At 51.9% G+C, this 13,348-nt stretch overlaps 4 protein-coding genes across 4 annotated transcripts; 2 read left to right on the top strand and 2 right to left on the bottom strand.

Annotated features, from left to right (window-relative positions):
* Nucleotides 1-124: 124 nt before the first annotated feature.
* On the bottom strand, nt 125-3,433 carry GT037_002535 (polyphosphoinositide phosphatase; the record flags this gene model as incomplete). The annotated part of the gene is made up of 1 exon (XM_038927582.1): nt 125-3,433. The coding sequence occupies one exon, from the start codon at nt 3,431-3,433 to the stop codon at nt 125-127; it is 3,309 nt and encodes a 1,102-aa protein (XP_038790874.1).
* A 2,041-nt stretch (nt 3,434-5,474) lies between these two features.
* GT037_002534 (uncharacterized protein) lies at nt 5,475-8,853 on the top strand (the record flags this gene model as incomplete). The annotated part of the gene is made up of 2 exons (XM_038927581.1): nt 5,475-7,857; nt 7,910-8,853. The coding sequence occupies 2 exons, from the start codon at nt 5,475-5,477 to the stop codon at nt 8,851-8,853; spliced, it is 3,327 nt and encodes a 1,108-aa protein (XP_038790873.1).
* A 440-nt stretch (nt 8,854-9,293) lies between these two features.
* Nucleotides 9,294-10,990, bottom strand: GT037_002533 (glycoside hydrolase family 125 protein; the record flags this gene model as incomplete). Its single annotated transcript, XM_038927580.1, has 2 exons — nt 9,294-10,773; nt 10,824-10,990. The coding sequence occupies 2 exons, from the start codon at nt 10,988-10,990 to the stop codon at nt 9,294-9,296; spliced, it is 1,647 nt and encodes a 548-aa protein (XP_038790872.1).
* Nucleotides 10,991-11,414: 424 nt separating this feature from the next.
* GT037_002532 (mrna cleavage and polyadenylation factor ia ii complex) lies at nt 11,415-12,964 on the top strand (the record flags this gene model as incomplete). The annotated part of the gene is made up of 2 exons (XM_038927579.1): nt 11,415-12,246; nt 12,402-12,964. The coding sequence occupies 2 exons, from the start codon at nt 11,415-11,417 to the stop codon at nt 12,962-12,964; spliced, it is 1,395 nt and encodes a 464-aa protein (XP_038790871.1).
* Between the last annotated feature and the right edge of the window lie 384 nt (nt 12,965-13,348).

Here is a 13,348-nt window from a genome sequence, read left to right as displayed (position 1 = left end):
TTGCCTCAAGGCACTATCAAAGACTACGACTCGTACAGCCAGTGACAGTGCCACATCGACATTAAACACATTTCAAGTAGCCAGAAACAAAGCACATGATACCCTAAGTCCCATCTCCTCCTATCTACCTTACTGGTAGCTGCGCCTGCCACTCAGGATCAACCTTACTCTGCTTGAAGAAACTCTTGCCCCTCAACCACTGCCTATACGCCTTATACCTCTTCTTTGCCGTATCCTCTTCCTCTACATCCAGCGGGTTCTCCTTGACGCGCAAAAATTCTTCAAACTCCTCAATGTCCTCTTCTGGGGTCTGAAACTTGCTTCCGGTAGACTGTGGCTGTGGAGGCGGCTGCTGGACATCAGAGTAGACGTGCGGGTGTAGATTGTACGTTTGCGGGTACGAGTAAGAGGGCGCGTGGGAGAAGGGCGTGCTTACGGACTGTGAGGTCATGGGGCGGGCGAAGGAGTGGTGAGACGGGAGATCTGTGTCCAGGCGAGGTAGATCAGAGAGTGTGATTTGAACGCCATCTTCGTCAAAGTCTTTTGGTGCTGGGATGCTGCCTTCGGTCATGGAAAGGTAATCGTAGAATTCCATGGCGCTGGGGTCGTCAGCGCTGGGCATTTCGCTACTGACTACGAGGGGTAGGTTGAGTGGATGCTCAATATAGCGGGCGTATTCTTCTTCTTCGCCGTGGGATACAGATGGATTCATGCTGTTTTCGTAGAATTGCGTTAATGTCCACTGATGGACTAGGGCTTTATCAGCTGGTTTAAAGCCGGGCTTGACTGTAGATGAGAGGCCAGTCGAAGTTGACGTTGAATTAGTCAGAGACTGATATGCTGATGGTGGTGGAGCTGGTAGATGTGTCTCAAAGTGCGAATCTCGGAGAATCGAATGTCGGACAGATGAATCAACGCTAAGATGCAAATCTCTACCGCGAATACCTGGGATACGATTTGGTTTTGCCTCTGTCTCGCTGGACGGATCAAGTATAGTGACGCCTTTTCGAGGGCCTTTCTTTCCGTCTCTTCCTTGTGCGTCGTGGTCTTGTTGCTTGGTGCGAGGGACGAACGGGGACATGTTTTCCTTGCGAGTTGGAAATGTTCCATCTCGGCTATCACGACCTGGTCGTGGCTTAGCTAGACGAAAGGCGAAGATTTTGAGATACGAAGAGATAGCTAGTGGTCTGTAGTATTCGAGCCAGTAGTCATCACGGAAGCTGATAAAGTCAAACGCCGTTGCCTCGGTTGGCTGGGCTGGCATGACTGAGGGTGGTAATCTGCGCTGTTGAAGATGCGAAAGTGTGTACCATTGGATATAATCGCGTCGTGTGCGCTCAAGGAACGCTTTCGGATCTTGGTGATGGAGGTAATAGTCTGTCGACAAGTCCCATAACATTGGTTGGCCTTGACGGTAGGTATAGTTACCCAAGAACAAGTTGTAGGCCTCTTGACGCTGGGAGTCGAGGAATGAGTTGTGGTAGTAGCGCTTGAAGCTCTCAACCATATCGCGTGAACTACTCTGCCATTGATTGATTTTCCGATACGTAGCCATCGTGTTGACCAGATGGGAACCACCATACTGGATCGCAATAGTGTCACCGTGCCCGTGAAACATCTGTGTGAAGAGTTCAACGCAGTCGGAGTCGTACTCTACTGTGTTGCCAGATATGACACCCAGCGCTTGCAGCTGTCGACCTAGTGCTCGCTTCCCAATGACGAATTGAGCAGCATTGGTTCTATCCAGGCAGTCGATGCAATTGGTTCGCGCTACTCCGTTTTGAACTTGAGGCGTATCGAACTCGTTATCGCCGTTGCGAAAAAATCCAGTCTTACGCAAAACCTTCTCAGCCAGATTTTCCAAAGTGCCAATGACGTCTTGACCTCTCGTCTTGGCCGCCCTTGACATGTCGAACGCTTCGTATATTATCTTTTTGTCATTCGGCAGGGATTGATTGAGATAGTCGATGGCGTGTTTGTATTCATAGAGCAACTTCGATTCTCTCGGGGTTCTCTCTCGCGCCTTGATGAGGTTGAGAACGTATACTGGAGCACCATATCGATCGAACAAGTTGTCAAAGTGTAGTCCTGCTGCACTGTAGAAGGGGTCTACCAGGCTTAGGTCGATGTCGGGCTTTGGCGTTACGCCAGTATTGTCTTGGGTCCAATATAACGGTATGCTACCACGATGCTGCACGTAGGATGTGTAGGATGGATTTGCATACAATCGTGGTCCAGGGGCATGAAAAGACGTGGTAGTCTGCTCAGACACAATCTGTTCTGTCTCAACATCATTGGCGACATATCCGAGGTCGTTCGTTCCGCGCTTGAGAAAGCGAGCACCAGCGAAATATCTGGATCGCCGAGCAATAATGGTAAGGTACACTCGTCGCCCAAATATATCCAGAGAAGACTGGTCCACGTATCCGTGTATCACGGGGTGGCACCAGTCGTATACATTCTTCAATGCATCCCGTGCAGGGTTCAGAAGATGATGGTTCCAGACAAACATGTCTTGGAAATCGCGCTCGGGGTTGGAGATACCTTCACTAAGCGCAGTCCGTTGATGGATGATGTTCTGTTGCAAGCTTCTCGTCACGTTGTAGGAATAGCTAAAGTAAAAGGATCGGTTGAGGTCCATGTTGTTGAGAATAGACAAGAATCTCGCCTCTTCCGGATTGCGGTCTTTCTGGTACCTTGACGTTGATCCAGTCGTCAGTGGAACCATGTCTGTGCCATCGACTTGGTAAATGTAATGGCCGCCCAACATGGCCACCTGTGATCTTTTCGATATAAGAAGCATGTAATATGCCTCGGTGAATCGGATGAAGCCCAACAGACCCCAAGTGCTGCACTTCAACCTCATACCTCCCGTGGCTTTGTTACCATCAGCTATAGTATCCAAAAGCTGGTGCATCTCTCGCCGGTTGTACACAATGTCATCTTCGAAGATGTTCAAGTGCCCAGGCGCAGCAGTCCGGTCAATCTTCAGCACGCGAAACTGTCTATCCGTGATATCGGCACCAATGAGGTAGAAGCGAGTACTGGTTTCGTAGAGTGAGAATTTGTGCATTCTCTTAACTCCGCTCTCGCCGACATTTTGGTATGTGGAGCCCTTCAGTTTGTGAACAGTAGACGGAGTAGATGGTCTTTGAAACGATACGTTGACATTTGGATTCTCTTCTTCACCACCAAACTTGGTAGATTCTGACTCTCTGCGCGGTTTTCCATGACCAGGGAGTTTCCCAAGATCCGCTTCGGGCTTGAATATGCTATCGTGTTCAAGTGGAGAGGCTTGCGGGCTTCCGACAGCAGTTGATGCTTTTTCAATATCGTCTAGCTTTTCCTGACTGCTGGCACGAGATGCCGTAGCCCTTGACGCCACAGAACTGGCTCGCTCTGGAGAACTCAATCTTGACTTGGATCTTTCCATGATGGGCGTTAGTGGTTGAGATGGGGTTCATGAACGAATGCGAGAAGATAGAACTTGTCACGCGGTCACAACGTGGTTGTCGGAAGCTCCCGAGGTCGGTGTTGGCGCGTGCGGAGGACACAAGACAACTACTGGCTCAGACCTAGTGCTTCCTTTTGCACACTGTTTCAAGATGCGAAGGTACAAGGAGAGCTACAAGAAGAAGGACACTTAGTTCTCTAGAAGGGGCCGTGTTGTGAGCCGAATGGGCACAGGCGCCGTAGCTTCCTGGTCCGAGCCCCACTTGGCCATGTCGATGCTTGGCGTACGTCAGTACAACTAGCAGCTCACTAGTGACTACGAACGACAACTTCCAGAAACATGAGCGGAGGGACGTTTTTTTATTTATTTATAAATGTACATATTAGATGGTTATGGTCACGAAACAGAATGGGTCTTTCGCTAGAAACCTATGACGTCGGGCTTACAGGCAGACTGTGTAGCTCTTGTCGTAGTCCTGAAGCATCGAACAGACCATCGAACGCTTCACGCTGTCCTGTAGCATGGCGGATACTACTCAACGCTCCAGTACACATTAGTCAAATTCAAACACCATAACTCAACTACTAAACTAAAAGCAAGAAAAAAATGTATTGCTCTTGCAATATATTGGTCATCCATCTCGAACCTAAGTTTACTAGTAGCCTCGCCTTCGAAGCCATGGTGAGCGACAAGTCCTACGTCTTTATGACCATCAGAGCTACGCTATCAGTGTCCGCTATAGCCATCAGCATCATGTGCGTGGACATTCTGCAGAGAAAAAGGTTGACTGAAGAAAAGAAGGTTGCAATGTAGACGTAGCATTGGGATTTCGACGCAGCACCTAGTGAGCCTGGGCCAGTAGGCACTCGTCTAAAGCCGCTGCGACGGGCTGTATAGAACACGGGATTCGCTTGTTTGCTTAGACGAGCGTCTCAGTGTGGTCTTATGAGGCCGATGACACTCGGATGAGACTCCTGGAGAGGCTGTATTCGAACATGATGAGTACCAGAAAGTTCATCCGATAATACTTTGTTATTACTGCAAGTGCAGTCTTCACGTCGCCTCTTCATGTAATGCTACGTGACGCGACGCAACGCGTGCATGAGTCAGTGTGAGCATTGTTTATCGCGGCACAGCAACCCTCAAGTTGTCTCCAACGGATGAGGAGCAAGGATGTTCGGTCTCAAAACCCGCTGATGACGAAGGGTAACCTAGTAGATAATCGGCTGCTCCCGGGTCTTAGATAGATTATGTGGTGTGTGCGTTATTCTCCGAAAGTCCCAGCTTACGGGAGGGGCGATAGTTGCGTGGTAAACAGCATAAGCATGAAGGTGGAAGAGAAGAAACAACATGAACATGTATAATTAAGACGCGCCTGAACATGGCCAAAGCAAATGCTGATCGGTTCTTTTGGGGTTATGCATGAGCAAACATGAGTCAAGACAAACCTGTGCATGAGGACCCGCAGCTGAACGGGCGTACATGTTCAAGCAGACAGTCGCGCAACGCAGCCGCAGAAGTAGACGATAGGTGGAAGGTTTGACGCTGGCAAATGAACAGAAGGCGAGGAAACGCGGGATGTCCAGAAGAGGCGTTTCTTGTTGGTATAGAAAAGAGGATATGCGAGGGGTTAAAGTTCACGGGGGGCTCAACTGAGACTAGCTCGTGGCCCCTGCCGCTGCAAACCACGGCATCGCGTATCCCTGAGGAGGTTCAATTCGCCTCGGGCGCCCGCTGCCCGATGTGCAATTAAACACAGGCGTCCCATCTCTTCGGCGGGTTTTTTTGTCTTTCTGGTATCTTTCTGGATATCTGGACGCTCTCGACGTCTTTGCAATTTTCAAGTCTCGTTTTGCTACTGACAGGCACCGACTGAAGTTGGACGCGCATGGTTACCGGGCCCGGGGACTCTGCATGCCAATCATGCACTGATCATCAACTCTGCAGCATTCCAGACACAGTGACATAGACGGCATACCAATCTGGAATACGGCCTGCTCTCGTGCAGCACGCGGCGGAAATGGATTCCCAGCAACCCGTTCGCTCTTCCCCCACCGACAGCGGTGCAGCAGCCACTGGAGCCCCGGCGAAGTCGCGACGGCGCGACTCTCTCCCATCGTCTGTCAAAACAGCGGATGCCCGACCAAGCAAGCGCACGCCTAATTATATACGCACCACGGCCGCATCGCCCCAGGTTATCTCGTCCCTGATCGACCAGCTGTCCGCCATATCCATCCCAGCGCATAACCATTTCGAGAACCTCCTCGTCGGCTACGACAACGGCCTGTCTACATCCGCTGCGCCCAGCGTACGCACCCACTCGGAGAAGAACTCGATCGCAGGACACGATGGAGTTTCGGTGGACCATGGCAACTACCACAACTCAATAAGAGACCAGAACGACGTCTACCCCGACGACGCATGCGAGCCGCCTGTTATCCGAACCTCGAAGCCGCCATCCGGCCTCTCGCCCCTTACCGCGCCCAAGAAACCAAGCAAAGCGCATTCGCTCAGCAGCTACATCGGACGAAGCGGCGGCAGCTCGTGCTCTCTGCAGTCTACCCATTCTAACCGGTCAGGGAGCAGTTTCGGCAACATCAGCGTTGAGGCAGGTGTGCCGCGCCCCTCAGTCGGCAGTGCGCGGTCGTCGGTAGAGAGCAAGAGAAGCGCAAAGGGGCACAAGAGCTTGATGTACATGAGCTCACGCGAGCGACTACGACAAAAGGAGACCGAACGCAAGCGCGTGACTGTACACAACCTCGACGATATCCCCACTGGCTCCCCTTCCAAGAAGATCGCCCACCAACTCTTCCCTTACGAAGACACCATCAGCGAAGAGCCCTCCTCTGCCAAGGACGAACAACGCTCACTCGAGACAGTGGCTGAGTCGTCGAGATTCGCCCAGCAGCATCCCAGCAGGAACAACAGTCCACGCCGACTGCGCCTGAACCTAGTCGATGCCCATCATCTCGAAAGCCCCTCAGACAGCGGACTAATCCCCGAGCGCGGGTCATCCTTGAAGCACACAGGCAGCCCCGCGCGCAAGAGCAAGAAGCGCCGACCGGGGGACAAGAGCCGTCCAAAGTCTCGCAAGACCGACATAGTTCCAGAAGAGGAAGAAAAGATGGACCCCGAAGCACAGAGGAAGAAGAAGATCTTGGAAGAACTGGAACAGGAGGAGAATGAGGTCGCTCAAAGAATCCGAGAACTTAGAGACCAGAAACTGCGAAGAGATAAATTAGCCGGAAAGATGCCTGTTGATGCACACGCAGGGGCGACACCACCCAGGGTGCCTCGCGTTTCATCCATTCCTAGTCCCGAGTCGTCGCCCATCTCGTCTGTTTCAAGCGTGTCGGAGGACGAAAGGAGGGTGCAGAACTCGACAAAGGCACACAGAGTGCTTGGGATATCGCAGGAAACCGCCCTAGCGGCCGAGAAGCTAACGGAAAGGCCGATGGATAAGCCGGCTGAAAAAGCAGAAGGTGACAAGTCTAACCTCTCGGTACCACTACAACCACGCAATCTGCGCCACTCGCGGCACCGCAGTCTGACACTGAATGACGGTGATGAACTTACCCCACTGCCGATCGATTACACGCTTGCGCTCCAAAGTCTGGACGAATCTACGCCGACGCCGACCATACTAGACCCACGGTTGTCAAGATCGCCCGGTGCAGCAAGCATCATCTCAAAGGCAACCAAGTCAAGTAGCGAATCTTCTGTTCCCCAACGAGCAAACTCACTACTGTGCGTCGGCGGGAGATCTGCGCTCGGGCGTCGAGCGGCGACTAGTTCGATCATCATGGGCCAGTCCTCAAAACACAGACACTCCTCCAGTGTAACCGAGGATTCACCCAACAGACTGGCACCACCCTCTCGAGCGGCCAGTGAAGAGCCTATTACTCGACACCGTTCAATGCATGTTATTTCTCCTCCGCCACAGTCTCACAGTATGCAACTACAACGTAAGCGCACAAGTAGCAGCAAGAGGTGGTCGCACCCCGATCTGCCAGCAAAGGCAGAGAAAGAGCACAATGACAGAGTCGATCGGAATGAGCAAAGGTCCAGAGCGGCCGCAGTACAAAGTCCACCACACCCGATAATCGAGGAGCGACCTGCAAGTCTAGATTCCATCGACCTGGACGTGCACCAATACCTAGAATCATCACGTCTCTCACAGAAGATCCGGCATCCACAAACTGGGAGACTCATTTCATTCTCAGAAGTCGGTGACCCCAACGGCTTCGCTGTCTTTGTCTGTGTAGGCATGGGATTGACTAGATATGTGATGGCATTTTACGATCAGCTCGCTGCGACTTTGAAGCTGCGTTTGATTACGCCAGATCGTCCTGGTATTGGAGGCAGTCAATCCGACCCAACCGGGACGCCTCTCAGCTGGCCTGGTATGAGAAGTGCCCATCATTGCAATAGAGATTCTCGGCTAACATGTATTAGATGATGTACTCGTGATATGCCAATCTTTGAAAATTAACAAGTTTTCCATGCTCGCGCACTCTGCCGGCGCCGTCTACGCATTAGCAACATCTTTACGAATGCCACAGCATATCCGTGGTCGCGTACACCTCCTTGCGCCTTGGATACCGCCATCACAAATGGCACCCATTGGCATCAGCCAGGACTCACCACCTACCCAGCAACTTCCGCGATCGCAACGATTCCTTCGCGCTTTGCCCCCGTCCTTACTCAAGGTTGCAAACTCCACCTTCCTCAGCGCGACAAGCGCCAGCCTCCAGCGCACCGGACCCAAAACGTCACCCAAGACTAGACGGAAGAGCATGGCCCCGTCGCCAGTGCCGCCACAGCAACCAGCAACCCGCCCACCTCTGAAGGATACTCACCGACATTCGATGATGATGATGGATCAAGTCTTGCCGAATGCAAGCACGCTGACCTTGTCGAGCCCAGACGCCAGTAACGAGGAATCACAACGCATGCAGGAAATGCTCAGTATGGCTGAAGTCGAACGCCAACGCGCTTTTGACGAACGCCTTACTTTCGCCATCTGGGACCGCGCAACGGCAAACGCAAACCCTGCAACTGACCTGATCGTCTGTCTTGAGACTAAGCAAACCATTGGATTCCGATACGAAGACATCAATAGACCTGTTGTCATCCACCACGGATCCAAAGACTCGCGTGTACCAGTCGACAACGTCCGATGGCTTGGCAAGCTGATGCGCAAGTGCGAAGTGCGGATTCTAGAGGGCGAGCAACATGGACTCATGGCCAGTGCACAGGTCATGGGCAACGTGCTCACAGAGATGGCTTCTGATTGGGAAGACTGGACGAACCTTGCTCAGGGAACAGGCGAACAGCGCTCTGTTTCGAGGAGGAGAACTACTGAGAAGTTGAGAAGCCAAATGAGCTTCACCGGCTGAGCCTAAACGCAACACGATAAGCGCTGGAGCCTCTTGACCCAGATGACAATTGTTATTGGATAATGTGCGACGGTCTGGATCTTTTTGAAAGCAAGCGGTTGTGTTCTTCATTTTGTTTTGGCCATGGCACGACCTGAAATACCCCATACTAATTACTCGGTTGTTTTGTACATTGTTTAATCGCTTGTTTACTTTCTCTGCTTTATTTTATCTTGGTTTCTTTGGATACCCATTAGGTCTGGAGCGTTTTGGCACGGACAGGATGCATTTGGCTGGATGTTTGACGTAGATAGGAGGGGAATACTAGATGACAAGGAACTCTTGTGATATAAGCGGCTCTGATGAAACCATTTTACATTGCCCGTCGAACATCTTGCAGGCTGCCCTTTTACAGCACTTTGATGATGAGACAGCGACTGATGTCATCCTTTGAAACCACTTCAACCAACAGTGTACGCCTCCACCCCCTTACCAAAGAGTAAATGTGGCTTCCTTTGCGCCAAGTCCAACACGGTCTGCGCAAAGACCGAATTCGCCCATGCAAACCAACTGCGTGTATACGACTTCCCAGACTGCACATTTACACTCTCATGCACCAGACCCAAGCTACTCACATTCTTGACCGCAGCAAGGCATGTCATGATCTCTTCGTCGTCGTCTGAGGTCATGGCTTGCACAAGGACAGCCATAGGCCAAGCATTTCGTACACCAACGTGAGGGCCGCCAATGCCCGCAAAGTCGGAACCGGTAAGGTAATATGGGTTGCCGTTCTTTTCGAGTATCATCTTACGGGTGTTTTTGTAGATTTTATTGTCTGCATCTGTGAAGCCGAGGAGAGGTAGAGCGAGGAGAGAGGGCAGGTTGGCATCGTCCATCAAGATGGAAGACCCGTAGCCGTCGACTTCAAAGGCAAAAACCTCGCCATACTTCTTGTGCGTCACGACGCCGTGTTCCCAGACACCTTTCTGGATTTTCTCGCCCCAAGTCTGCACTTCTGCTGCAATGTGTTTCTTTCCTGCTTTCTTGAGAATGACAGCTGTGCGCAGTAGTTCCACGGCGATCATGGCATTGGCGGGAATGAAGAAGCCAAGGATTGTGGCATCGTCGCTGGGACGAAAAGCAGAGCGGACGAGCCCTGTACCACCATTGAGCGGGTTGCCGAGACCGCTTAAGCTGAGTGTTTCGGTACCGATGTTGGTTTGGCGCTGCCATGTATATTCGTTGCCTTGGTATGCGCCTGTCTCCTCGTTGAAGGTAGGCTTCGACTGCTGCTGGAGCACGTTGAGCAAAGTGTCAAGAGCAAGCAGCCAGCGGCCGTTGATGAAGTCTGTGGAGTCGGTGTGGTTGTGGAATTGATTGGACAAGGAGAGAAAATGCGCAAGCGAATCGAGTTCGTACTTGCATTCGAAGACGAACGACTGTTCGTAGTTTGGATGTACGTTGTCGCCATCACCTTGGAAGGTCGGTCTCAGCCCACTCGGCGGAGGGGGCTGGAAGGCATTGCAGTAGGGTGAGCCAATGACGTACTCTGCCTGTGTATTGATGGCTCCCAAAATGAGCTGGTGTATGTCCTTGTCTTTCTTGGCCAGCAGCTGATACTGCGCTAGTTGGTTTGTAGAGTCGCGCAACCATTCGGCGTTGATGTCTCCTGTGACAATGAAGCTTTGCGCGCCCTTCCACGCTGCTGGGTCCCAGCTTCGTCTTGAGGACTTGTGCTTCACAGTCCCATCAACGTGCCAGCGTACCGTTGTGTCCAATGTGTTGGGGAAGGCATTTTCGAACAGACGAGCAAGGTCCTTGTCGACTATTTTTTCATTCATGTCATCGATGACCTTCTCGACGAGAGGCGATTCGAAGGTTCGGCAGTACTTGGATGGCCGTTGGAAGGGTAGTTCCATGGGACCTGCGCTATACGGTGGGCTGCCGCATGAATCAGCGTGTGTCGTCTCTCATATATGGGGTTCACGTACTGTGGTCGCATCGCATAGTTCTTGTAGTCGGGACATGCAGCCTTGTACTTGAGCGGGTCGATGGGGGGTCTTAGAGGCTCTTGCTCTCCGACATTATTCAGTCCAGCGAGGGCCGATGGCAAGGTAAACAGAGCCCCCAAGGACAAGGATGCTAGTGGAACCTTCATGGTCTATCGAAAGAGTAATCGTTGTCGAGAATGGCGGAAGACTACTGTAGATGTGGCGCAAATGGAAAGGCTCTTAGCCGGGAATGTTGCACATGACTTGGCACGACTCGAGTTCCGTGTCGTGGAAAGATAGATGAAAGGGCGTCGAGGTTCAATTGCAATCTAGATTGGCGACTTTGCGACTGATAGCGTGGCATCCATGGGGAAAGCATCCCCCATCACCTCCGCCAATAAGCTCGTGTTAAGTCCGCAGGGCCCGAGCTCCAGCTCCAGCACGCTTCCTCGATGTGATGGCGCTGCGACTGCGGCGCGACTTCTCACTGGCTTTTATAATTCCAGGTACGCGATACACCATCACGTTCAAGTCGCGCGAGTCGACGGAACCCAAGTCTGCGTCAGCTTTCTCTCCATTGCCGCATCCAACATGATCTCTCTGCCAGGCCTCAACCTGTCCTCGCAGCCTGCCGAGACGCAAAATGGCCCTACTTCGACGGCCACACGAACGCAGGAGCTCGCCGCCAACACCGAATACCGCTTCGAAGTATCCTTCTCCCGAACACTCACGGTCAAGTTGCAGTCGGGCACTGCAGAGTTCTTTGGTACCGAGCTGGCACCCTCCACCACATACACCTTCCAGGGCACAAAGGGCGCCATCTTCACATGGCACGGCTGCAAGCTCGACATCGGCGGAGAGGTTGAGTCGGACTATATCGCTGAAGAGACACCCATGATGAGTTGTGCAAACCTACATTTCGCCCTAGAAAACTTGCGCGACAGGAGCATCGCCAGCGGCAGTGTCGACATGGGCCCAAGAGTGCTTGTCGTAGGGCCGGAGAACTCGGGCAAGACATCACTCGTCAAAACCCTCACGTCCTATGCTGTCAAGACTAGCAGGCAGCCAATGGTCATAAACCTGGATCCGCGCCAGGGTATGCTCAGTGTGCCCGGCTCCTTCTCAGCAGCTGTATACTCGTCCATCGTAGACATTGAAGAGGGCTGGGGGAGCAGTCCAATCTCGGAGCCCAGCCCTATTCCGGTCAAGATGCCGCTGGTATATCACTACGGTCTTAAAGACCCGGAGGAGGGCAAGGTGTTCAAGCCGTTGGTAACGCGCATGGCACTTGCTGTCACAAGTAGATTGGAGGAAGACAAGCTCAGCAAGCAGGCTGGCTTCATCATTGATAGCTCAGGCGCCATCAGCCAAGGGAGGAATGGCGTCTACGACAACATAGAACATATTGTTTCTGAGTTCTCTAGTACGTGTGATGTCTTGAATACTACTTCTGCCTTTTCCCCTTCCAGCATTGCCCATGCCCACAAGTACACAGATTCCGGAACCCAACGTCCTGGAAGATAGGCAATCAGTTGTATGTACCAGCACAGGAAGATCATGCGACTAACACCACTCCAGTCAACGTCCTCGTAACCCTCGGCTCCGAACGCCTCTACTCCGATCTTTCCCGAAAGTTCTCAGCCCGAACTAGCGGCGATCCTTCCGAGACCGTCTTCGTAATCCGTCTCGACAAGTCTGGCGGTTGTGTAGATCGAAGTGAAGAATACATGGAAGCACTCCGCCACGCCCAAATCAAAGAGTACTTCTTCGGCAAAGGCGATGAGACACTTGCCCCTAGTAGCCAGATGGCCGATGCCGCCGACCTCAACATCTTCCGCGCCATTGAAGGAGACGTGAACGGTGGGGTTGACGAATACGACATGACTGTCGAGCGACAAATCTTCGAAAAGGTTACACCGTCCGAGGCAATGCAAAATCAACTACTCGCCATCACTACAGCTAGTCCCAATGATCCACAGGCTGTCATCCGTGACAGCAGTATCAGGGGATATATCTATGTCGCCGACGTGGATGAGGCGAAAAAGAAGGTCAAGCTCCTCAGCCCACTACCAGGAGCGACACCAGGGAACGCCATGATCTTAGGCAAATGGCCAGAAACTGTCGAGGGTCTAGTTAACTAGACGTTTCTAACATGGATTGGACAGTATGAAAAAGAAGCAGCGAGATTGAGGAAGGATACATTGGCACTGAAGGCGTTCAAGAGCATCGGAATAGTGGTGGAGGTAGGAGGCTACAACATAAGGTTCAAGTTGTGAAAATCTTTCAGGAGATCTGTGCAGAAGGCAAGCTTATCTACCCTTTCTAAATGTGTCTCTGTAGTACTATGAATAATGTCCTCTCTTACATTGCGTCCGACTTTTGTAAAGACCTTGAAGGTACGTATCCTGAACACTAAAACTCTACCCTAGATATATGCATTGTCGCTTGTCTACTGGATCTGTTACTTGGACTTCTGCGCATAGCTTCATGCCATATAACAAGTAGATTGGTACAATATGTGAACC

The sequence above is a fragment of the Alternaria burnsii genome (genome assembly GCF_013036055.1).
Source record: "Alternaria burnsii strain CBS107.38 chromosome Unknown 750, whole genome shotgun sequence".
Classification (NCBI taxonomy): domain Eukaryota; kingdom Fungi; phylum Ascomycota; class Dothideomycetes; order Pleosporales; family Pleosporaceae; genus Alternaria; species Alternaria burnsii.
The sequence above is the reverse complement of the archived record's forward strand: the minus strand, read 5'-3'. Positions and strand labels throughout refer to the sequence as shown.